Source organism: Haliotis rubra, unplaced genomic scaffold (assembly GCF_003918875.1).
Source record: "Haliotis rubra isolate DU_JTF1 unplaced genomic scaffold, ASM391887v1 Scf210, whole genome shotgun sequence".
Lineage (NCBI taxonomy): Eukaryota > Metazoa > Mollusca > Gastropoda > Lepetellida > Haliotidae > Haliotis > Haliotis rubra.
This window is the reverse complement of record NW_025766115.1, coordinates 262,199-288,634: the sequence shown is the minus strand read 5'-3', so window position 1 is coordinate 288,634 and position 26,436 is coordinate 262,199. Positions and strand designations below refer to the sequence as shown.

Sequence of the window (26,436 nt, the reverse complement as noted above, 5' to 3'; positions counted from 1 at the left end):
CGTCATCTATGTGTTTAATTGGTGATGTGGTTTGGTTGGAAGAACTGTCTTTGGCAACAAATTGTAAAAATATCGCAAAATAAACGTAAATATATGTTTTTTTAAGGGTCCTAGACAAAATGGCAAAACGTCAAAATAGCCATAAAACATCCAAGTCAAAATGGCTACAAAGCCCTAGTCAAAATGGCCATACCGAAGTCAAAATGGCCATACCGAAGTCAAAATGGCCCTAGAAAAGTCAAAATGGCCATACATTATTTAAATTATTTTTTTTAATACTCATAACATGTTCTCATGTTGTCTTATTTGATATCAAGGTGTAAAAATGACAAAAGAAGTTATATCAGACAAAACTTTCTGACTACTTAAGACTAAAATGAAAATAAACTTGATAAATATTACATGACACGTTATAATGTTTATAGCATATTTACAACATCACATTACAAAGTATATATACAGTGATAAAGAACTACGTCTACAACTACAAGGAGGCCTAAAACTACCCCAAGAGTTTTTCTTGCATGTGTTCTGTAAATGTCCGGTGAAATATGGTCACGAAAGAATACTTTTATCAAGTAACTATTTTGTTAAACAGAAAATTGTTTAATAAGATGTACAGTTTGAGCTAACATCCTCAACGGGAAACACGGCACTTTTCGTAGATCGCATGTCGCCTCAACAAGGAACCGGTAATCCTCTTGAACGTTACCAGGATACATGTTTCAGGAAAATATTATTACAGATATCCCGACAGATATCGACCATGAAGCACGTGACTGGCGATGTGAGCGTCATCACTACGGGAACGCCCACAAAATAATGGCAACTTTACTGTTGGATGTCATTCATAGAATTTGCAATCGGTGGCTTCCGTTTCATGTCGAAAAACAGAAAATTATGACATTTGGCTCATTGTGAATCAAGCAAAGTACACATATATACAACAAACTCAAAGGGATGTGAAATGCACGTATGTTTACTCCCAAGCTCAGCCAAAACAAAGCATGTGATTTTCAGCGTGGTGCATAGATGACGTCAAACTGGAAGCTTTCGATTGGTCGAAATTTGACAGGTGTCAATCACTGACCACGTGCTAATGTCATTTCGCCTAGCGCCTGTGTGTTTTGATCAAGCCGACCGCCATCTTATGTTGGTTGTTTAGTTTTAGAAGAAATTTTCTATATCCTCGGGTGTAACTTCGATATTTTATGATCTACAAATGCATACGATCGCATGAGTTACATGGTAACCTGGATCTGTACAAATAATGAGTCTGGAAACCCTATTAGAAGCCGCAGAATTTCTCGAGTCCAAGAAGTGGCGTACCCCGCCTAAAGCACGTGGTAAGTCTATGCACATGGCCAAGTTGGCATGCACAGCTTCACGACAAATGTCATTGTAATTTTGGCAAATGTGCTCTCAGAGATATGTTTGCAATATATGTGTATTTAGACCAGGGTTAGCAATGACATTAGTCGAACGTAGTAAATAATCTGCATATGTCTTTAGTTGATGTTTGAAGTAAACCCAACACAGTGTAAATATTTGCATATTGATGAGAACTCGGCCTTGTCAAGACTCGACTCGATTTGATTTTTCTACCAGGCGAGGAATCCTCTCAAGATTTTCACCATTACGCTAAAACATCGTCGATAGATGACAACGGAGACTCGTCGCTTGACAGCAGCCATGGTCAAGGTGGGCCGGGAGACGATTTCCGTGACAAGCGGCGCTACGGAGGGTAGGTGGTGTTCTCACTGAAAATGGCCGACATTTTGTGTTTGGATCACAATCAAAACACGGTTTCACGTTTCGTTCTGCTATTTAGTGTCCGAAATGTATGTGTGGTGTTTTGTTTTCAGAGCCGGGACACGCGAGGTCCATAACAAGCTGGAGAAAAATCGGTGAGACTTCATTTTTGCATTACCCAGCTCATTGAGGTTCACGTCGACATGCGTGTTACTATTTTTAGACTCGTCCGCGAGACACATCCGCGTGGCTGGTGTAAACTGCGTGTTTTGCAGCGATCAACTTGTAAACGTTAACGACCACTTCCTTATATATCCTTTGATTACATTACATTCGGAAACGTGTTTATTTGTAATAAGATTTCTATTTATGATTTGTTAATACGTAATATGTGGAATTTGTTTGTGCAGCATTATGTCAATATTGACTTGACAGGTCATACGTACTTGAGCTAGATAAGTAGCTGTGTGTATGTATGACGCGAATTCATGTGACAAGTAAAAGCAATATTTTGCCACAATTGTCTCAAAATCTTACTTAAAAAATGTAAAACAATTGTCGTCATGGTAGACTGACTTTGACAATCTTTTTTCCAGGCGAGCTCACTTGAAAGAATGTTTTGAAGTGCTGAAAAAACAAATTCCGTTTATGGAAGATAAAAAGACATCAAACTTGAGCATACTGAGAGGGTCTTTGAAATATATCCAGGTATTCATTGATTGCATATGATATAATTTACTTTCACTGGAGTTAATATCACCTCATGTTCTTGAAATCTAATGCTGTCTTGTGCTCTTAAATCTGTCATAAACCCATGGTTGCTGCTAACAGTTAACTTTAAAATGAGGTGAGGTGAGGTGAAATTGGGTTTAACTCGTGCTTGAGAATATTTCGCTCGTATGACGACATGCATGCATGTGTATGGGAGTTAACTTTAAATGTGTGGGTTTTTTTTGCACATATATTTTATTTTTCAGGAGAAAAACTAATTTTAGAAATGAGAAATCTGATTTATGTTCAACTTTGACACAAATAGTTGCCCCATCATATGATAATACTTATGATTATACTTCACAGTCATCTAATTATTTCTCAGTCAGGAACTGCAAATGGTGGCTCTAATAATGCATGTATTTTACATGAGTAAACTTTCAAGCGTACATGTTCATTTGTATATATATTTCCGAAAAATATGAATATCATCATTTATTACAAATAACTGGCATAAATGAAATCATAATAAAACATGAACCGTCACGTGATATCGGCGTTTCTTGACGTTCGGCATTTCCCGGAATTCTGTAGATCTGTTTTTTAAACAGATTTTATGAATATGTAGCAGTGAAACCTAAATTAAGCATTGATTGTGTTAGAATAAATTTGGGCTTAGAATTCTCGTAGCTAAGAAGATTGGTTAAATGTGGATGAAGTATCTGACAGGACCTAATACCCATTCATAACCCGAATGTTTGGTTTGTTGTGTTGGCCAACGTAATAATGACTATGCTATAAATAGAATTTCCCATAATCCTCTGTAAGGGAAGGCGTGGCCTAAGCTGTGGAGGTGGGGCTTAGGGCTATCATCTGATGGTTGTGAATAATAATGAGGCTGTCTATATTTGGAAAGTTTCTGGCAGCAGGCAGCTGCACATGGTAGCTTTTGATTGGCTGAGTGGAGTAAACACAGCCATGTGACATTGTCATGGTCGTCAGGTCAGTGTCAAACAAACCATCATTGCTATACAGAATACCTTCAGAGGGGATTATTTAAGCAAAATATGGCTTTATTGAAAAGCAGTGTTGGAATGATTTTTGTTGAAGGTTTCTTTGACAGTGGAAATATGCAAACGAAATTAAGAAATATTGGTTCTACGCTATTAAAGTTTGGGCAATGTCGGGTCATACCCTAATTTTGCAATGAACTTGGACAGTCGTTATCAATGAGAGATCTATTTCAAGCAGTCGTGTTGTGATAAGTTATGATTAGGTCGCGAATGTGCAGGTCATCACTCGCGTTAACAGATAATAAATATTATCTGTCTAATATTTCAGTTTGTGTTTACAAACAAACAAGGCTAACTGTGGCTAACTCATTCTTTCAATGGGGTACGAAAATAGATATGACTGATCGTGATACAATACACAATGTCTGCCCTAATGGCTACCTGTAAATCATCAAGGATGTACAAAAGGTGTGGCCATACTACATGCATACAAAGAGCTTGATTATTTTTCCTTTCTTTCTTTTGATACTTCCTCCATTAATTTAAACATCATAATGATTTTTACTGATTATCACATCGCTTCTACTCATTATGTTTTACAGTAACATGCTAAAAATGTAAGTGCATTACTCATTATGTTTTACAGTAACATGCTAAAAATGTGTGTGCATTATGCACAAATATGGACTTATCTCTTTCAAATATCAGATTCTTGAAACAAGGAACGCATCATACAACATTTTATAAGTCCTTATCTATTTTTCGGTGGCCTGTGGCTGACTTGGTGATGTAGGTGTTTGCCCCTTTTGTGGCCTTAGAATTTATTTAGTAATTTTCTACAGGTGGTCACAGGTGAAATCAACAAGTCCAGTATTTTAGGTCGCCTAGTCTGTCTCACAGTCCTTGAACCACAATATTTTCCCTACTACCTAGCCCTCCCTGCAATGCTAAAGCCCTAAATGAAATCAGTCTAGTTTTCCTCAGGTTCAGGTTCTGAATCTCAGACTAAGAGTTACTCTATAGTTCGCCCAAAGCATTTGAGATTATCTCTTCAAAGCATTTAATGAAACTATCACTATAATATGTATAATAGCATTAGTCTTGGAATCGTATATTAGCCCATTCTCTTCCCACAGAGGTTACTCCTGTCATATCTTCCTACGTAACCTCTGTTCTAATACGGCCCTTTCATGGTGTGAGCGTTCAAGACTCGTGATTGGAGGCAATCAGATTTAGTTGTGCAATCAGTGACGTTGTTTCAAAAGTGATCATTCGCAAGGCCTCGGTAATTTCCGTATGCTTTGAGAAAACTAAACTTCTTTCCCTGCGCGATGCGCAAACGTTTCTTCTAGACAGAACTCAGTCATGTTATGGCGGATCAGTGGCGTCTCCATCGCCCTCGTTGACAACGGACAAGCTAGCCATTAAACATCTTGTGTGTAATATCAACACAAGTCCCCGGCAGATGGGGGATATTTGTGGCCCCACATTTGCTTGTGTTAGTCAAGTTGAATCTAAGTCGATGTAACACGTGTTCTGATTGGATAGAAAGAAGGGAGATAATTCGTGTTGCGATCTTTTGCCGCTAGGGGATTTTACGAGAACCGGGAAATATGGCCGTATTAGAACAGAGGTTCGTAGGAAGATATGACAAGTAACCCCTGTGGGAAGAGAATGATATTAGCCATGCATACATTTGATGTGTTTATCAGTTATCGTTGGTAGGCCGTATTTAGTTGTCCCTTTTCTAAAAACAGAAAATCTCTTAGTTTGGAGCTGTTCTGCCTTACTCTTGGGAGTTACCTCCCTTTCATCAGTCAGCACATTAGTCAGTTTCCTACTTCATTGATACAACCTGATTCAGTGGCCAGTGATCACTATTTTTGTTTCGTGAGATTTTAAAAAATATTTCTGTTGAGTGAAAGATGCACTTGTAGTTATGTTGAAGGAAAAGGGATAGCATTCAGACTGAAAGCTTTGGCAAGAGATCTTTCAGTAAAGTAGGGACTGGTAATATATATAGTTGCTGGTTTGTTGCAAGTAACTGTAATCACATTGTCACCATGTATTCAGAACCTAAAGAGAAAGGAGAAGGAGTATGAGATGGAACTACAGCGCCTTGCGCAGGAGAAGTCACGTCTCCGTGACCGTATCGCTGCACTGAAGATGGAGCTGGCGGAGATGAACATCGAGGTGGATCTGGTGCAGTGGATGCACAGTCAGGAACAGGAGACAAACTCTACCTCTACTGCCACCGGTGAGTATTGCCCTTATCTACTGCCACCGGTGAGTATTGCCCTTATCTACTGCCACCGGTGAGTATTGCCCTTATCTACTGCCACCGGTGAGTATTGCCCTTATCTACTGCCACCGGTGAGTATTGCCCTTATCTACTGCCACCGGTGAGTATTGCCCTTATCTACTGCCACCGGTGAGTATTGCCCTTATCTACTGCCACCGGTGAGTATTGTCCTTATCTACTGCCACCGGTGAGTATTGCCCTTATCTACTGCCACCGGTGAGTATTGTCCCTTATCTACTGCCACGGTGAGTATTGCCCTTATCTACTGCCACCGGTGAGTATTGTCCTTATCTACTGCCACCGGTGAGTATTGTATTGTCCTTATCTCTGCTGCCACGGTGAGTATTGCCCTTATCTACTGCCACCGGTGAGTATTGCCCTTATCTACTGCCACCGTGAGTATTGCCTTATCTACTGCCACTGGTGAGTATTGTCCTTATCTACTGCCACGGTGAGTATTGCCCTTATCTACTGCCACCGGTGAGTATTGTCCTTATCTACTGCCACTGGTGAGTATTGTCCTTATCTACTGCCACCGGTGAGTATTGTCCTTATCTACTGCCACCGGTGAGTATTGCCCTTATCTACTGCCACCGGTGAGTATTGTCCTTATCTACTGCCACCGGTGAGTATTGTCCTTATCTACTGCCACCGGTGAGTATTGCCCTTATCTACTGCCACGGTGAGTATTGTCCTTATCTACTGCCACTGGTGAGTATTGCCCTTATCTACTGCCACCGGTGAGTATTGTCCTTATCTACTGCCACTGGTGAGTATTGCACTTATCCCATTGCATCTACTACTGCCACCGGTGAGTATTGTCCTTATCTACTGCCACCGGTGAGTATTGCCCTTATCTACTGCCACCGGTGAGTATTGTCCTTATCTACTGCCACTGGTGAGTATTGCCCTTATCTACTGCCACTGGTGAGTAATCCATTGCCCTTATCTACTGCCATCGGTGAGTATTGCCCTTATCTACTGCCACCGGTGAGTAATCCATTGCCCTTATCTACTGCCATCGGTGAGTAATCCATCGCCCTAATCCATTGCCACTGGTGAGTAATCCGTAATCTGGTTTTGGTTTCAGAGGGTCGCAGTCCCATCGTGAGTGACGCAGAGGAAGATGGGGAGGAGGAGGAAGAGGAATCTCCGACGCTGCAGCGTATCGCACCAAAAGCTGGTATGGAAAGTGACAAGATCAGCAACATTAAGGTTTTAATGACTGATTCTTTTCGAGGCGACTAAGTGGTGATTGTGTGGCCACAATGGCTACTGAGTATGGATAGTACCTGATTGGTGACTACCAGGGAAGACCAACTCCAGGTTTTATCTGGAAGGTGGGTACCGTGTTTCTGGGCAACGAGTACATTTGCGACTTCACCTGGACAGGAATGGTTGGATGTCATACCGTTGGTTAATAGATTTCACTTCACAAGATAACATGGTGAAATATGGATGTATTGAAGCAATTTTAAATTGAGTGAGTCATGTAGACTCAGGGGTTAAAAAATCCCATCGCCCGACGCCCGGGACAAGTCAGTTTTCATTTCGGGCAATCAAATAATGGTATCTTACTTGTCCGTGGGCTACTAGAAAATTTCCACTTATGGTTTCAAACTGAAAATAAACTTGGATTTAATTTCATATCTGCTCAAAATGTAGCTATTAAATTTCGCAATGATAATAAAGTAGAGTTATCCTTTTTTGCTATTTATCACTTTTCAATAAATAGTCCAGTAAACATTAACATCAAATACCATCATGATGTTGATTTATTCTTTGAATTACAGCATCATGATTATTTCATAAAATCAGGGCAAGTGGAAAATTAGTCAGGACAAGTTACTTTCTCAAAGTCACTTGCCCTGTGGCAATAAAACCATGAGCATATATATGATGGCTAGAAGCATAATTGGATAGCTCTAATTTGAACAGTGTAGTAGTTACATCATGGAGCGATGGGGTAGCCCAGTGGTTAAAGCGTTGGCTCGTCACACCGAAGACCCAGGTTCGATTCCCCACATGGGCACAATGTGTGAAGCCCATTTCTGGTGTCCCCCGCCGTGATATTGCTGGAATATTGCTAAAAGCGGCGTAAAACTAAACTCAGTCAGTCAGTCCGTTACATCATGATGGTCATCATATCCCAATTGCGTAGATTGATGCTCAAGCTGTTCATCACTGGATTGTCTAGTCTAGACTTGATTATTTACAGACTGCCACCATATAGCTGCAATATTGCTGAGTGTGGTGTTAAACAACAAACAAACAAACAAACAAAACCGTCATGATGTGTCAGTTTAATGTGGAGGGACCAAAACAATGCATATACCACTCTGTGAGTCCCACACTGCAAGTATTAAGACAAATAGATCAATATCGCTCATTTCAGGATGGTTTTACATCAAATTCCATGTGTATCAATGTCACTGCAAGACAAGCCAAGATCAATAAGCCAGATAATTAAAATATTAATGGTCACATGCTAGAGCTCTTACCTTCACAGCCATCAATATGAAAATCATTTTGGCATAATTTTCTTAACATGGCTTTATGATTTGACAAATATTGGACCATTAACTTCTGTCTATGAAATTTTTCACAATGACTTTGCAGCAATGATGAACTCTGCCGTGAAGTCCCTGCCGCTTGGAATGTATAAAAATACGCCATCGGGTAAAGCAAGTTCTGCTGTGCAACATGCATCGCCAGTCACAACAGCTGCCTCACCATCTGTTGCACCCCCTCCTGTTGCCCCCCGACCACCCATGGTGAGACCCCCCGTCACTCAGATACTACACGACACGCTAACACAACGCCAAGCGTTACAGAAACAAGCTCTAGCTGCATCTCAAGGTGAGTGGTCAATGTTTTTCTCAGGGCAGTGTAGCTCCAGTAACCTATGCTTTGGCAGTGTGGGTCCCCTGGACCCCATGCTTGTAAAAGTGGGTCCCCCGGACCCCATGCTTGGTGAAAGTAACCCATGCTTGGTCAAAGTGGGTCCCCCCAGACCCCATGTTTGTCAAAGTGGGTCCACCGGAGCCTATGCTTGGTCAAAGTGGGTCCCCAGTAGAAGACCATCTCCACTGTGTTGTAGCTTTGGCATCCTGATTGTAATTTGTGACCTGGCTGATTTTGTGTCATTTTATGATGTGTGTTGCTCATGCTGTCGACCACTGGTTTGATGAGCCCCAAACTCAGTATTCATTAAATGCAACCCGTTAGCTGGAACTTTGCTGATGCTGCTTAAAATAACTGGGTCACAGTGATATGATTGTATTAATGCTGATTTCACATTAGAATCCCATTTACTTAATTATTGCTGAACAAACTTTCCCACTAAGTTCAGTGTTCTTTTCTCTATTGCAGCTGCCCGTGCAGCCTCTCAGATGAACATGAAGCAGCCGATTACATCTTTACGACAACCATTTGCAATCAGTAACCTTGCTCCTTCTACGACCTCTGTGAATCCTGGAGGTCATTCAGGATCGGGAAAACTGATGACGGCCACAGTGAACATCCCTAATATTTCCAAGGCTCTAGGACATCCGCTGTTGGTTGCTGCAACAGCTCTGGCAGCAGTGGCATCCCAAACGCTGGTGGATCATCATCAGCTATCCTGAATCACCTGAATTCAGTTAAAAACCCTTTACCTTCTGTCATAACGACTTTGGCCCCACCCACTGTTTCCACGGTAACTACACGGTCCCAACAATCAAACCCATCTTTGCGACATCCCCAGCGCACTTGGTGCCCGGGCAGCTGACATTTAATCCGTTAATTGCTGGAACGATGCCCAAGACGACAGGTCAAGTATTATCTACAGTCGGGAACATCCCTACGGGGACGATCCTCACCTCCACCCAGACGCAAGTAACCAGCATGCCCCACATAATGTCACTAGCACACATGGGCCTTAACAACATGACTGTCATGTCGCCTGGGATGCCTGTCGCCAACTTGGCATCAAATCAACTCAATAACGTTCTGTCACAGCAGGCGATCCTGAAGCAAATCCCTCTTCTTCAGCCACATATACTACAGTCAGGGCAAATGATTGGAACCCCTGTTGTCAAGCCAGTTGTCATGGTTTCCATGCCTAGTGTTGCCACGACGACCACTCCCGCGGTGCAGGTCACCCATTCGACATCGTAACTGCATTCCAGGATGATTTGTTGTTGCTGTTTTTTTGTCCCAGAGAAACAGAATAGAGTTATGTCCTGTGACGTACGTATTTATTTTAGTATTATCTCTTCTAAAGAGATGCTGTTGTATCCAGGACAACTGTTGCTAGGTAACATGGTGCATACATTAGGGTCTTGTTTTATATCCATTTGTTATTGAAGTGAAAATGTTATCAAGTGTGATAGTGAGATATTTTGACATGTCTACATGAAATGTGCTCAGCTTGTTGTGTGTGTTGTGTAAATGTTTTGTGTCAAGTGTTGGAACTGATGTCTAGCTTGCATGGATGTATAGAAAGTATTCATAAGCATTTTTTGAATTGTCAATGCTGATACCGGTACCACTTATCATGAACTTACATGACTGGGGTCACTGTTCCTGAACATGACGTGGTCACTGTTCCTGAACGTGAGTGCTTTACTGTTCATAAACCTTACTTGGTTCACTTTTCATGAACTTTGGTTCACCTGGACGAGGTTCACTGTTTATGAACATCACTTGGTCAGTGTTCATGAATAGGTTAGGTTCACTGTTCATGAATTGGACAGGTTCACTGTTCATGAATTGGACAGGTTCGCTGTTCATGAATAGGTTAGGTTCACTGTTCATGAATTGGACAGGTTCACTGTTCATGAATTGGACAGGTTCGCTGTTCATGAATAGGTTAGGTTCACTGTTCATGAATTGGACAGGTTCGCTGTTCATGAATTGGACAGGTTCGCTGTTCATGAATTGGACAGGTTCGCTGTTCATGAATTGGACAGGTTCGCTGTTCATGAATTGGACAGGTTCGCTGTTCATGAATTGGACAGGTTAGCTGTTCATGAATTGGACAGGTTCGCTGTTCATGAACTTGACTAGGTTTACTGATGATGGATGTGAACTGATTTCACTGATGAAGAGTGAGACTGGGATTACTAGTCTTTGGAAATCGGTTAAAATTACATGAAGTAATCTGTAATAGATTATGATTGTGACACAAACAGTACCTTCAATGTAAATAGCACTAAACAGCTTTCAAATGATTCACAAAACCACATTAATGGGACGCTATTGGTGACTTTGGCTTTCCTATCAGACATATTATGCAGTTAATCCCGCACTAACAGATAAATTTCATGAGAAAATTTATCAAACATTTCATTATTGATGATTAAAACTGTAACCAAACCATCCTAGCAATAGGTTTCAAATATAATGAATTTTGTTGATTTCATTAATCATGAATTGTTACATCAATCATGACATCACCCATTTTCCCTGGTCATTAATTGTATTGATCTCGTGCACGATGAACATGAATTGTATCAACAAATATGAAATCACTTGTATCCAATGATTTGAAAAATAATTCACATGTATTTTCAAAATGTTCAAAACAGATGTAATTTCTGTTGATGTCAGTTTCCTTCACTGTAGTACCCTGAGTAGGTGAGTGGTGGGGTAGCCTAGTGGTTAAGCGTTCTGCTCATCACGCCGAAGAACTGGGTTCAATTCCCCACATGGGTACAGTGTGTGAAACCCATATCTGGTTTGCTCCACTGTTGCTGGAACATCTCTAAAAGCGCGTAAAACCACACTCACTCACTCACTCTGAGTAGGTTGGGATTAGACGCTGCCCTGAACAGCTGAACAATATTTTGGTTAGATCATGATTTGTGGCAGGATGAAGGAGGAAAGCGTGAAGCGATGCAGGTCTTTGTTGTTAACTCATGAAGATAATGCTGACATACCTTGAAACAAAATCGGAGTAAATTGTAACACCCATGGTGTGTCATATAAACATTACAATAGAACACATTTAATGCCACAAAAACAAATCACCTCTCAAGTCAGAAATTGATTCTAATGATTACTTAAATCATGGAATTACCATTTTTAAAACATTTGAATCCTGCATATTTCCCAGATGCAACCATGTCAGTGTGACCTACTACAGTCGAGGGGCGGTGGGGTAGCCTAGTGGTTAAAGCGTTGGCTCGTCACGCCGAAGACCCGGGTTCGAATCCCCACATGGGTACAATGTGTGAAGCCTATTTCTGGTGTCCCCCGCCGTGATATTACTGGAATATTGCTAAAAGCGGCTTAAAACGAAAACTCAGTCAGTCAGTACTACAGTCGAACCCAGTTGTCTTGGACTCCAAAACACCAGAGAAATGCAACATGTTATATTTGGGATTACACTTTCCTAGTAAAGTACAGATTCTAGTACTTGAGTTGGGTTGATTCCATGATACGAGCCCACACCTTCAGAGTTGGGCACCTAATCGCAGCACACAATGTCAGATGCCTAACCCGCTAAGGCACTGTGGTTTCAAGAAAAACTGTCGGACAACTGGTAGTCTAGACCACAGACTTTGTGTACCTCTCTGATAAGTGTAAATTGAGAAATGGTTATCTGGGGTTGACACAGAGATTATTACACATTGACTTTGTGTTTATATAGTCACAACAGTTTTGTTGACTGAAGATCTTACAGGCCTAAGTACCGGTCATATTGTGGCAGTATTCATTCAGAACAACCAATGTCCTGTCATTGTATTAAATGTAATATTGTGTTTAGGACAAAATACCAATACAAATTGAAACTTTTGCAAAGTACAAAAAACATGAGTTCAACTGATCTGGGTAACTTTAAAGCTTATGACTGATTTACGAATTCCTTTAGTTTGGCAGTCATCACACTATGAAAATCTTTTAGATTTTTTCTGGACTATAAGCTCACCCTCAATAGTTGTGTGGATAATAGTCTTTTGTAACCTAAAACTTGAGTTTACCTTTTTTATAATGCTCTAAATTCAATTCACTAGGTGATTGCACATAGAGCTAATATAAATCCACTGGTATTTACAAAGTTTTTAAAAGGAGCAAGATGAGTATGTGTTGTAAAATTGGTTAAACTGGTAGGTCTTTAAAGTCCTTTTAAAAGTGGAGAGATTTTCAATTTTTTCAAGTCAGCAGGCAGTTTGTTCCACATTCTGGCTAGGTTTTAACTATTTTTAGCTCTAATGACTATGATATGAGTTTGGTACCACCAAGAATCTGACACTAGGTAAAACTGGAGACAACTGTGAGAAGAGCTTGCAGTGATTGGGATGTCGCGGAGTCATGTTTTGGACTGTATCTACAATGAGAACACCAAACTGGATGCAGAAATAGTCAGTTTTATTTCCTTGTGTTGTGAATTATTTATTCCTGTCCCATATTAAGTTCAGTGTGCCAAACATGTAGATTGTGGTTTGTCAAATATCTGTGGAAACGTATATTTTTTTTTTTTTATAGAAATATGTTACCAAGTATATTTGATGTTATATAAAAACCTTTAAAGCTGGCTTGAATAGAAGTTACTTTGACTGTAAAAAAATACTTCAAGTATTCAATGCTTCTTAGTTCTTCACTTTTGCAAAAATTAGGCAAGGCAAATCTGTAGATCAAGACAAAACAACCTTGTGATGTGTACTACAAGGTTATAGAAGAAGAAGTTATAGAAACCCCAGTACTGTTCATCGGACTACAGCTAGTCTGGCCTGGAGGGGTGGTGGGGTAGCCTAGTGGTTGAAGAGCTCGCTCATCATGCCAGAAACCTGGTTCTATTCCCCACATGGGTACAATGTGTGAAGCCTATTTCTGGTGTAACCCGCCGTTATATTGCTGGAATATTGCTACAAGCTGCGTAAAACTGTACTCACTCGAAAGATCAAAATTATCACTAAGCCACTTCGATTGCCCACATTGGTACAATGATCATTTCTGGTATCTGGTATTGCTGGAATATTGCTAAAAGCAGCATAAAACTAACTCACTCATTAATCCAACCTGCCATGACAGATTATCTGTAGTTAAATGAAACAAATTACCTAATAGCATGACAGAGTAACTAAAATATGATATAATCAGGGTCTCTTTAACTTCTTTTCCGAATATGTGATGATACGCTATGGTAGTTGTGTAGACACTGTGGAGACTAGTTTGCTTGTGAGAGAGAATGTGTTGTCTGTTTTACTAGTGTGATGTGTTGTTGTCAGACATCTCTTCAGGCAGCTTCTGATTTTGTTAATTACCTATTGTAAGTACTTTCTGTTGCTATTTGTGTATATATGTTTGTGAGTCCATACCTGGGCCCTGTTTCACAAAGCTCTTGTAAGCCTAAGATCTCGTAACATTTGTACCTCCTTTGTTACAGTATAGGAGGTACAAATGCTGCGAGAAAGTTACGAGATCAGGAGGTACAAATACTACGAGAAAAGTTACGAGATCAGGAGGTACAAATACTACGAGAAAACTTACGAGATCTTAGGCTTACAAGAGCTTTTTGAAACAGGCCCTGGACTACTTTGTTTATATTCTTTGTAAATATACAATGGAAATACTAATTTATGACTTTGGTGCAAACTGTATTATTAAACCACAGTTTCTTCCCACCTTTTGTTGCAAAATTAATTTCATCCAGATTTGTTAGTATGAATGAGCGTTTGCAATTTCTACATCATATATAGGCTTAGTGAAAATGTTATGCTTGAAAAAACATAAACAAATTCTGTCCTAATTTGTACTCATGTAGAAATGGTTTTCTTCTCATATTTCAACATAGTTGAAAGACTTCTCAGTATTGCAGGGGTAGGGAAGCCTAGTGGGTAAAGTGTTAGCTTACAGTGTCTAAGACCTGGGGGGTGGTGGGGTAACCTAATGGTAAAAGCGTTCGCTCGTCACGCAGAAGACCCGGGTTTGATTCATCACATGGGTACAATGTGTGAAGCCCATTTCTGGTGTCCCCTGCCATGATATTGCTAAAATATTGCTAAAAGCGGCGTAAAACCAAACTCACTCTAAGACCTGGGTTCAGTTCCCTAGATGGTAAAGTGTGAGGCCAATTGTTGGTGTCCCCTCACTTCAATAAGGTTCTCCCTGTAAAGCCATGTTCATTATGATCAGGCGTGGTGGGGTAGCCTAGTGGTTAAAGGGTTCGCCCGTCATGCCGAAGTCCCAGGTTCGATTCCCCACATGGGTACAATGTGTGAAGCCCATTTCTGGTGTCCACTGCCGTGATATTGCTGTAAAATTGCTAAAAGTGGCATAAAACCAAACTCGTTCACGCACTCACTCATTATGACCATGTTAAAACAATACCCCTTAGGTCTCCCTGTAAAGCCATGTTCATTATGACCTTATTATAACTATACCCCTTTAGGTCTCCCTAGCACTGCAAGTGTTTTATGTTTGAGGATCAGCATTGGGAGAAGTGTGGTAACCAGGTAGTTAAAGCAATCGCTTGCAATGGGGGCAGAAATCGAAAAATACAAAAACAGTCTGGCCTAAGCATTGCATTCTACATAGATTACATTCAAACTGCCAGAAACAAATCTGGAAAAAGATCCTCTTCCCAGTGGTAGTCTATTGATATTGTGTAGAAAGATGTAAAAAGTGAAACCTTATTTTATCCAAGCTATTCAACTTTTGATAGGGAGACATAAGTCTGTAATTCGCCATTATAATTAATCAGTGTGTAGGGGAACATTATCAGCAGCCCTATCAAAAGTTGAGTAGATTGGTTACTTGAGTGCCAAATTATGGATTACCTCGTGCTGACAAGACGAGAATCTCTGTGCTCCTAAATGAGCCACAAAGGGATTTAATAAATATTAGCACTATATGCTGATACAGAGGGATAATATTGATGTATAAACCATGTAACTAAATGTGTGGTGTGTTTTATGTGCACACCTTGTCAAAAGCTATGTCCAGACTTCAATAATGAGAAAATCATCTTTTCTGTTCTCTACGTTGGATATTATACTACCCACTAAAATTGAAGACCACCTGATTTCTTCATATTACTGTAGTCCATTTCAGATTAACTATAATATACTGAAGGAAACAAATAAGGGAACATCACTTCATCACAGTGTTCCTTTATTTATTCTCAGATTGTCACCCACAGTGTGATACAAAGCTTGTGAAGAAACCTGGAAAAGAATAAAGTTACACTTGTGCTTTAATGTGATACCTTATTTGTTTCCCTCAGTATAGTATGAATGAATTGGGTGGACCTAAACGTTTTTTTATTAGTATGTATGTTCCTTCAACACATAGGTATTGCATTTTTTAGGGAAGAAATTTCTGAAACTTATGAAAAAAGACAAACATTAATTTGTACCAAGTTTATTCAACAAGGAGATGATACATCTCAGTATAATGTCATCAAAATGTTAAATGTAACAAATAAATACACCCTGACTGAATCAATCTCAGTTACCGTATTACCTCCATTAAGAGCTTTGTGATCTATTGTGCTGGAGACTCTTTCAGTAACAGATGTCTGCTTTTGTTACAGACCAGTATTCATTGTTGAGGCTTGGCTTAGTGTGGTCTTCTAATCATTGTAGTTGACCTGTCCCTCATAGAAATTACCTTTATTTAACACCTCACTCCCAGATCTGTCCCTGAATCATGTTTTTAGAAATGACAAGCTTAGTGGTGAAATTAGGCTAGGCAATTAAATTAAATTAAATTAGTTGTGTGGATACTAGTCTTAGGCTCATCAGGCCAAAGGCCATGTTTGATTTCCACATTGGTACAATACCTAGCCTCTGAAAATACTTGAATTTTTATAAAACAAGTCTTGGCATGAGGGTAGAATCAGAACCTAAAATTGTGGAATATTTAGACATCTTTCATTTTAGACTATAACATTTCACAAAATAATATGGTTTGGGGACTGAGAGATGACAAGGGTTTAGTGTGTGAAGCCCCTCACTGATTTTCCAAATGTGATATTGCTGGAATATTGCTGAAAAGTGGCAAAAACACACTTTAATTAAAAGGGTTTAATTGAGGACATAGTTCACAACAACTGGAATAATATTGCCAGGTGATATAACTGGTTTGATGCACTACAGTAAATATTATGTAGTAGTATATATAATGGACGTATTGTACATAGACAACCTTGAGTAAATCTCATGTAAACAGCATACAACAATATTTCTGTTTGAAATTTAAAATCTTCTTTTTTGTTTGTTTATTTATTTTATTTTCTATTAATTAATGATTAATCTGGTTAACATCACCTAGTGGATTCTTTCTCAACACATGGCTGAAGAAGCAAAGTTGAAACCAGCTTGAATGTGACAAGACAAAAAAGATAACGTTAGGATGAAAACTGATAAACAATGAAAAGCATATTTATGTTTTCATATGCTTTTAGTATTTATGTTTGATAATACTCCAGATGTGTAGACATTGTCACTGGATCATGTGAAGCCGTTGCTAGAGAAACCAAAAAGGTGTATAGTACACATTCACAGGAATACTGTTGAATAAAGTGAAAATGTCAGAATCAATCAAGTTGGTTGTTTTTATTGAACAGAGCTTGATATATATACTACTCAATTTCTGCTAAGGATAACTCTTTTAAGAGGACTATTGGTCCTTAGCACATATTGAGAAGTATATGAGCTGTCTTAAAGCTGTATAATGTTTGGGTAAAACAACTTTCTTTCAGATTTACTAAATATGATTCAGGGGGAAGGGGTGGCAAATGTTTGCAGTCAAGATGAATTTAAGGTTTATAAGTTTCGATAAACTTAAGTTAGTGGAGCATCTACTCACTCAAGTGTAACACATACAAGCCTACTACATGTGAACTTGACAATCCTGTCCCAAAATAACTAAACTAACTGCAAAAAAGAAAGGAATAGTCTACAGGACAAATATCTGGTAATACTATATTAGTTCGCATGACCTGCCTTTCCACGCAACATTTGCTAAAGGTGCAGGTTAGGCTGCCTTAATGAGCCATTACTCTTACCCAAACTGAGGATATGGTGTGAGGTCTTTGAATGGCATTTAGAAGTGATACACATACGGAAGAGAGTTTTATGGATGACAACTTCTTTATTATGAGGAACAACGTTTCAGAGTACATCCTTACTCCATCATGTGATAATAAAGAAGCTGACATCCATAAAAATCTCTTCCTTAATTTGGTGTGATATGCCTTTCTACATAATGTTGGCTAAGGGTGCAGGTCAGACTCACATACTGAGCTTCCAGTACACAATCCATATCTTGAGAACTACAGAAAATCACATGGTTACTAGGGCTGCAACGAATACACTATGTGGCGAATATGATACGTATCATGAATATTGGGTAACAAATACGAATAATTATTCACGAATACTGTATTGTAGTTAAGTGATTGATGTAGAATATGGAACGCCCATGCTGACAATTTTGATTTGTCACAGCAATAACCAGTGATCTCATGACACTCAAATTTGGTATGTAATAGTTATAGTCGACAGTAGCATGTGCGGCCTTGGCAAACTAACATGACTTGCGCTACTGCAAGGCTAGTACATATTCAATGGCTAGTACATATTTAATCCTTGCATATCTCACTTTCCAAAAGTACACAAGGGTTCAAGTAAAACATGCTCCCTTAAAAAAATCGTAAATATCCGTTAATATTCGGTTCTGGTGATCACAAATAACAAATTGAATTCATGAAGGGCTACGGTTCGATTCACCAAATATGCGAGTGAATCGTTACAGCCATAATGGTCACAGCAACTTGGGGGAATGAATTTACCTGAGTATACATTTAGAATTGTTTAGTGCTCATGGATCAGTCTACGGTGAATTATTGATTTAGTAGATTAACTGATATACTGACAGGGCCTCATTAGAATATACTGAGAGAAACAAATAAAGGATGACAGGAAAATTCAAGCCTTCCTTTAATATTTTCCATTTTTCATCACCAGCTTTGTATAGCGCTGTGGTGATGAAAACTGGAAAATAATAAAGGAACGCTTGAATTTTCCCGTCATCCTTTATTTGTTTCTCTCAGTATAGAATGGCGCACAGCAGTTTCCATTCAAGACTCATAGCCAGGCACATAGGGTTGAAATACAGGTGGGCAGGTTTGGTATTTTTAGCCACACTGCAATATTCAGATTAAATGGCATTGATATTGTATGCAATGATCCATGCAGTTACTCGGGACCTTTAATAAATAGGATTTTCCCAATGGTTATTTTAAAATAGCCCCTGTCATATCGGAGCCATTACCTTTAAACAAACTGGAGATATGGTATGATATGCATGCATATGTATAAGGATACTGAAATAGAACCATTCTGTTTGGGATTTTTCATGTTAAACTAACTAAACCTAATTTAATTCCTTGACCCACTTCATAAAATGGGAAAATGTGAAAGGAGTTCAAATAGATCCAACATGGCAGTTATCAGCTCTATTTAATGATTTCACTACATATTCAGTTTTTAAAAGAACAGAACCTGACAGATTAAAAAAGAAATGGTGTCCAGTTAAGAGAACGGTTAACCAGTATGCGAATAATAAAAATCATAAAATGAAAATATAAAAATTCCTTTTCACATACTGTACAAAGTGAAACATAACATCAAGGAGACAAAAGGCAATTCACTGTAATGGACCATGGTTATAATATCCAGATGAGCATCTGCCCCTCCTGGTGTGCCTTCAGTTGTCTCCCTTCAACCATGTCATTGTATTGGACGTGTCACATAAACTCTGGCACTAACAGCCCATGAACTGGATGATGGAGGCCTTATGAGGTCTGTTAGCGCAATTGGGGTGACCAACTTTGGTCATCATTACAGCAAACCAACTTGAGCTTGGTAAGATAGCCCATCGCCTCTTGTTGCCTGCTGTAAAACAAAAATTCCAGTTTGAACAAATATGTTCAGAACATAACTGTAATAGTTTACAGATATTTGTGTTTCTAAACAATAAACATGCTGAACCAATCCTTGACAGAAACAGACAGTGTTCAGTTATCAGTCTTGTATATTCCTCAGGGAGCTGAGAATAAACATTGTGTGCATGTTGATCCATTGACTGGGCAATAATGTACATTGAGCATTTTTTTAGATGTGGATTTGACACATTGTAAATATGCACATAATTGTTATTTATTATCAAAGGCAGTTTGGCTAAAGCTGATATTTACAATATTTCAGTTACAACACTTCCAGGAATGTCTGAAGTGAAGGAGGTCCTAACTATTTACCACACTAGTAAAACCAACAAACACAGGCACGTGACAACCCTCGGAACATATTAGGGTTAAATCTGATTCCAATAAATGATAAAAGGTTTTAATCACACCTAAAGGATAGAACTAAGCACAGGAAACTGTGGCACCAATAGGACTGGGCAAACCATACTCCTAATCGGACAACTGAGAAACAAGTTTATTTTTGCTTAAATCTCAAAACAGTGGAACCATATATACAAAATTGGTACTCCATAAAAATTATAATTGTTCAGCTGGTACTGCAAGTGGTTGCCTTAAACTTTCTGTGAAAATACTGTAAATGTTGGACAAGGAGAGGTATTCATTCTTTCAGTGACATTCCAGGGATCACTAACAGACCTGCAGACCTCGGACAATATAAACAAGCAAGATCATGCACAAGCCTAGAAAACAGATCTTACTGCAAAGATTCATTGTTTCAAACTTCAGAGTAAACATGGTAAAGTGGCCATTTCATTGGTTTCATCCTAATATATTTACCCTGTTAATTTCTAGATGTCGATTTCTGGTGACGATCTCTTCCATTATCTCACCATCACCTTTCACTAATCTGGAAGAAATCATAATTCATTATCTTTAAATCTTCTCCATCATCTAGCCTGTTTGTATAATATCTACACCAAATTCAGAAATAGAAGTGTTAGTCTGTTTACATCGGTCACATGATCTCACATACCTCACCTGGTTCCTGTCTCGGTATGACACGTATGTCTCACCTGATGCTCCCAGTCATTATCACATGCAGGTCTCATCTGGATGTCAAGTTGAGGGATCTTACGCAAGTCTCACCTGCTTCTCCCTGTCTCAGGATCACACACGTCTCACCTGGTTCTCCAAGTCTCAGGATCACACATGTCCTACCTACTTCTCCCTGTCTCAGGATCACACACGTCTCACCTGGTTCTCCAAGTCTCAGGATCACACATGTCCTACCTACCTCTCCAAGTCTCGGGATCACACATGTCTCACCTGGTTCTCCCAGTTTCTGGATCATACACATGTTTCACCTGGTTCTCCCTGTCTCAGGATCACACACGTCTCACCTGGTTCTCCAAGTCTCAGGATCACACATGTCTTACCTACCTCTCCAAGTCTCGGGATCACACATGTCTCACCTGGTTCTCCCAGTTTCTGGATCATACACATGTTTCACCTGGTTCTCCCTGTGTCGGGATCATGCATGTCTCACCTGGTTCTCCAAGTCTCAGGATCACAATGTCTCACCTGGTTCTCCAAGTCTCAGGATCACACATGTCTCACCTGGTTCTCCCAGTTTCTGGATCATACACATGTTTCACCTGGTTCTCCCTGTGTCGGGATCATGCATGTCTCACCTGGTTCTCCAAGTCTCAGGATCACAATGTCTCACCTGGTTCTCCAAGTCTCAGGATCACACAGTCAAGTCTCAGGATCACACATGTCTCACCTGGTTCTCCAAGTCTCAGGATCACAATGTCTCACCTGGTTCTCCAAGTCTCAGGATCACACATGTCTCACCTGGTTCTCCCAAGTCTCTGGATCATCACATGTCTCACCTGGTTCTCCAAGTCTCGGGATCATGCATGTCTCACCTGGTTCTCCAAGTCTCAGGATCACAATGTCTCACCTGGTTCTCCAAGTCTCAGGATCACACATGTCTCACCTGGTTCTCCCAGTTTCTGGATCATACACATGTTTCACCTGGTTCTCCCTGTCTCAGGATCACATGTCTCACCTGGTTCTCCAAGTCTCAGGATCACAATGTCTCACCTGGTTCTCCAAGTCTCAGGATCACACATGTCTCACCTGGTTCTCCCAGTTTCTGGATCACACATGTCTCACATGGTCTCATGTCTCTGTTGTTTCTCCCACTCCTCCTTGCTCATTGGTTTCAGCACACGAGGGACTGGACCCACATGTCCTGAAAGATTGTTTAGACACTTTCTAGACAGTTGTCACCTAACACATGTACCATGATCACATAAAGCCCACATTCAAAAACTATACCTCAGGGTGTACATGTAATTACAATGTGTGGTGCACATCTTTGAAGATTTATAAAGTTGGCACATTTGTATTTTAAGTTTTCATATTGTATTTATCATGTATATATATATATATATGCACAAAATGTCCAAAATAGTACAGGTGTTCAGTCATAAATATTACATAGATAAATAAAAACAGAATGCCTTTTTCTCCAACATGTTTCGTTCTTTACTCTTCAGGGAGATTGTAGCGGTTACAGTATGACGTCATTACATATATATTGTGACGTCACAATAGGGACAACATTCTAGAGCGACAAGGTCACAGCTTGCAATGGTTTAACATTGGTTTGAACTTGTCTATGAAGTAGTGTTCTTTTAAAATTCGTTTTACTTTGTCCGAATTTTGAACTTGATAAAAGGAAATATTGTAAATTTAACATCGTTTCCTTTCGCACAGACATCTAGATGTTCACTCAGTGGGATACATCGGGTTTCAGGACACTTTATTTGTTGTTTGTGGACACGAACCCGGGCTCTTAAATTTTCTGATTGACCAATATACTGTTCATTACAGCCTGTGCATGTTATGACATATATTATGTTTTTGCAAGAGCAGTCAAAATTCTGTTTTACATAGAATTCTCCGTGTCTCGTGAAAGTTACAGAGTGTCCTTCAACAATATGTGGACACGTTCCACAGTTACCTCTGTTGCATCTAGACACAGTAGGATTTGATAAATTCTGTTTCTTTAAAATAAATTTAGCTTTTGTTAGTATCTTTTTAAGATTCTGATTTTGTCTTTTTGCTATTTATTATTTTTCTAGATTTCAGCATTGATTTCAGTTTTTCATCTTGTTCTAAGATGCACATATTTGTTTTTATGTTCTGGAACACATTTGGGTTCAACGGATTAAAAGTAGATACAAAAGCAATAACTTTTTCCTCATTGGTTTGTTTCATCGTTCCTGTCAAAAGATCGTCTCTATTAAGCTGTAAAGTTTTATTTATTCCGTCTTCAACAAGAGATTTTGGATATTCCCGTAATAGTAAAAACATCCTAAGTTCATTCAGTCTTTGATTGCGGGTGTCCTGGTTTGAAACTATTGTACATATTCTTCGTGCCAGGTTATATGGAAGACTTCTTTTGGTGTGGCTCGGATGACAAGATTTGAAGTTTAAATATTGTTTCAGATCTGTAGGTTTGTAGAAGATATCTGTGTCCAATTTCGCCTTGATTTGATGACCATTGAGTCTAAGAAAGCTGTTTTAGTTTCATCTGCCTCCATAGTGAAAACAAGATTTTCGTCCATGCTATTTAATAGTTCGTAAAATGTATTTAGTTTCTCCTCAGAAAATGGCCAAATTATGAAGCAATCGTCTAGAAATCTTTTCCAATTTTCCATGAAATAATGGGCAACATCCTCTCCAAGAATTTGACTGATTTTATGCTTGAACTTTTCCTCCAGATATCCTAAGACAAGCGTAGCATAAGTTGGCGCCATTTTGGTTCCCATGGCTGTTCCTTTAATCTGTTTATAGTACTTATCGTCAAAAAAGAAAATATTGTTTTTAAGATGAATTCAACGCTTTCCAAAATGAATGATTTTGAAATTCGCTCAGGTATGTGTTCTTCACAACGGTTTAACCAATAATCCAACGCTTTAATTCCTAGGCTATATGGGATATTTGAATACAAACTTTTTACATCAAAAGTTACAAGTTTGCTTGTTTCATTAACGTTTTGTGGTAAAGAGGAAAGGAAATGCATGGTGTCACGAGTAAAACTTTTAACATTTGGTGAGATTGGTTTCAATAAAATACCAGTGAAATTACTGAGTCTATGTGTAGCACACGCTGGGCCTGCAATTATAGGTCGGAGTTTCAAATCTCCCGGGTGTTCCATCTCAACATAGCTGCTTTTAGCACTTTTCACAATGTCTTATGATCTCCTTACTTTTATGAATTTTGGGTAAGCCATAGAAATTGCTCGATTTGCAGTCAAAATGTGTTATATAATTTAATTCCTTTGATGTGAGCTCTTCTGAGTACTGACTGGTTAGGTTCTTTAATTTCCGAAGTACACTGTCTGACTCTTTTTCACTGCACGGAACATAAGTACCTTTGTCCAGGAGTAAGTCCATTGCCATGTGTTTGTAGTTCGTTGAATCCATTATCACTGTTGCTCCGCCTTTGTCAGCCTCTTTTATTATGATGTTCGGATCATTGGCCAAAGAGTTTAAAGAATCTCTCTGTTTGCTGGTTATATTAGAGTGTTTCTTGCTTGCGTTAGGAATTATTGGATAACTGTTTATTTGATCCATAAAACATAACATGCACAGGCTGTAATGAACAGTATATTGGTCAATCAGAAAATTTAAGAGCCCGGGTTCGTGTCCACAAACAACAAATAAAGTGTCCTGAAACCCGATGTATCCCACTGAGTGAACATCTAGATGTCTGTGCGAAAGGAAACGATGTTAAATTTACAATATTTCCTTTTTATCAAGTTCAAAATTCGGACAAAGTAAAACGAATTTTAAAAGAACACTACTTCATAGACAAGTTCAAACCAATGTTAAACCATTGCAAGCTGTGACCTTGTCGCTCTTGAATGTTGTCCCTATTGTGACGTCACAATATATATGTAATGACGTCATACTGTAACCGCTAAAATCTCCCTGAAGAGTAAAGAACGAAACATGTTGGAGAAAAAGTCATTCTGTTTTTATTTATCTATTATATATATATATATCTATTATATATATATATATATACACATATACTTACCAGACTTAGGTATGGTACTTGGAGGTGTAACCATGGTTACTCCAACTGAGGGTGTTAGTTTCTGTGTGATGCTGGAAATGCTTTTCCCCTTTGCTTTGTCCTGCTTCTGTTTCTCCTTTTCTTTTTTCTTCATTTTCTTTTTCTTCTTTTTGGCTTTCTTCTTTTTTCTCCTTTCTCTTGATGAGGATGAATCGGAAGAACTGTGTCTGACATAATGGATAAGAAACCATTGTTATTACATGGTAGTGCGTTTGAAATGAATTTGCCTATGTTGTAATGATTTGATATGATGCTGAACCAAAGTGCACTGACAAATATTACAGCTACATTATATGTATCTACACTAATCATGTTTAACTGAAGTCCTAAAGATAGAAAACTATATTCAATATCCACCCAATACGGTTTGGTCTTTGTCTAACGCCGCACTCAGCAATATTCAAGATATACAATGGTCTTACAACATGCATAACCATGGTCACAGATGAAGATAAAAATGTGGATTGAAAATGAAATGCATCATTGTCTGGATTATCAAGAAGGCTGCTGAATGAATGAGTAACATCCGGTAATTATGCACACCTTGGATCATTAGAAATATTTATTAGTTACGTCCTAAAAATAGTTTCATCTCAAGTAATTTTGAGTTATTAATAAAAAAATGTTTTCACAAATCACAAAAAAAAAAAAAATACAGACAGCTAAAATGGATCATGTTGTATATATATAGTGGTTAAAATTAATGTAAACACAGGTCAAAACTAAGAATATCCCTCAACAATGCTACAGTAAGAAGTGCACACCGTAACACTAATTACTACTGAACAACGTTGTGTTACTGACAATCTGTTACACAGACAAATATATGCAACAAACCCTTGTACCAGAAATATACCACACGATATTAAATTTGTTTATAAACGTAACCCGTACGAAGTACTCAAACAATAAATATAGTATAATATAAGCAAACGTAAGTTTGCGACTTGTGCCAGAAGAGACGTCCCGAAGTTGCCTCAACAGCTTCCGTGGAAATACAGAATAGGACGCTGTTGAGCCAGCTTCACATTAATCACAAACCGTATAACTATAAGTGTATTCAGTGTATTTTACCTGCGTTTTGAGCTACTCTTTTTTCGTGCTTTCATTTTGGAATTGTCTTTGTGCCTTGAAGACTTTTTGTGTTTATGTTTGTGCCTTCGTTCACTTGATGAAGATGATCTTGATGACTGAATGGAATCAGATGAACTCGAACTTGCATTTCGAGACTGCCACGATCGCTTCCGTTTCTTTGATGTAGGCCGTGATCGACGTTCCCCTTTTGCAGATGGAGACCTGGAATGTTTTCGCGTTCTCCTATTCTCCATTGTAAACCAATATCCCTGCAAGATTCGTAGCACCACAACAGATATTAGGCAGCGATTATGTGCCACGCATGGAGGCTGCCATTTTGTTTCACCAAAGGTTAAACTATTTTATACTACGGAAAATGAATATCACATTTTTCTTTATATCCATATCCTTTATAACAAGTAAACCTTTTTCGCTTTGAGGTATTTGTGATCTTTGTGTTTGCTCTATATTAACAAACGGTCTACCAATTGGACGCTGTTTAATTATAGTTG

The 26,436-nt window shown here is 38.9% G+C and overlaps 2 protein-coding genes across 4 annotated transcripts; one reads left to right on the top strand and one right to left on the bottom strand.

The window, feature by feature from the left end:
- The first annotated feature begins 1,130 nt into the window (after nucleotides 1-1,130).
- LOC124276607 (max-binding protein MNT-like) lies at nucleotides 1,131-14,387 on the top strand. Its single transcript, XM_046712249.1, has 9 exons — nucleotides 1,131-1,346; nucleotides 1,609-1,744; nucleotides 1,866-1,907; nucleotides 2,349-2,460; nucleotides 5,550-5,733; nucleotides 6,869-6,961; nucleotides 8,398-8,637; nucleotides 9,151-10,490; nucleotides 10,779-14,387. The coding sequence occupies exons 1-8, from the start codon at nucleotides 1,271-1,273 to the stop codon at nucleotides 9,402-9,404; spliced, it is 1,137 nt and encodes a 378-aa protein (XP_046568205.1). The 5' UTR covers nucleotides 1,131-1,270; the 3' UTR covers nucleotides 9,405-10,490; nucleotides 10,779-14,387.
- Nucleotides 14,388-19,212: 4,825 nt separating this feature from the next.
- LOC124276608 (ADP-ribosylation factor-like protein 6-interacting protein 4) lies at nucleotides 19,213-26,269 on the bottom strand. Of its 3 annotated transcripts, XM_046712251.1 has the most exons (6): nucleotides 25,925-26,269; nucleotides 24,812-25,017; nucleotides 21,880-21,953; nucleotides 21,696-21,728; nucleotides 20,534-20,603; nucleotides 19,213-19,664 (listed from the first exon to the last, which is right to left on the bottom strand). In XM_046712251.1, exons 1-4 carry the CDS (start codon nucleotides 26,176-26,178, stop codon nucleotides 21,717-21,719), a joined length of 546 nt encoding a protein of 181 aa, XP_046568207.1. In that variant the 5' UTR covers nucleotides 26,179-26,269; the 3' UTR covers nucleotides 19,213-19,664; nucleotides 20,534-20,603; nucleotides 21,696-21,716. The 3 variants fall into 3 exon arrangements, with proteins under 3 accessions (XP_046568207.1, XP_046568208.1, XP_046568209.1); XM_046712252.1 differs by lacking the exon at nucleotides 21,696-21,728 and having other exon boundaries at nucleotides 21,839-21,953; XM_046712253.1 differs by lacking the exons at nucleotides 21,696-21,728; nucleotides 21,880-21,953.
- Nucleotides 26,270-26,436: the final 167 nt, after the last annotated feature.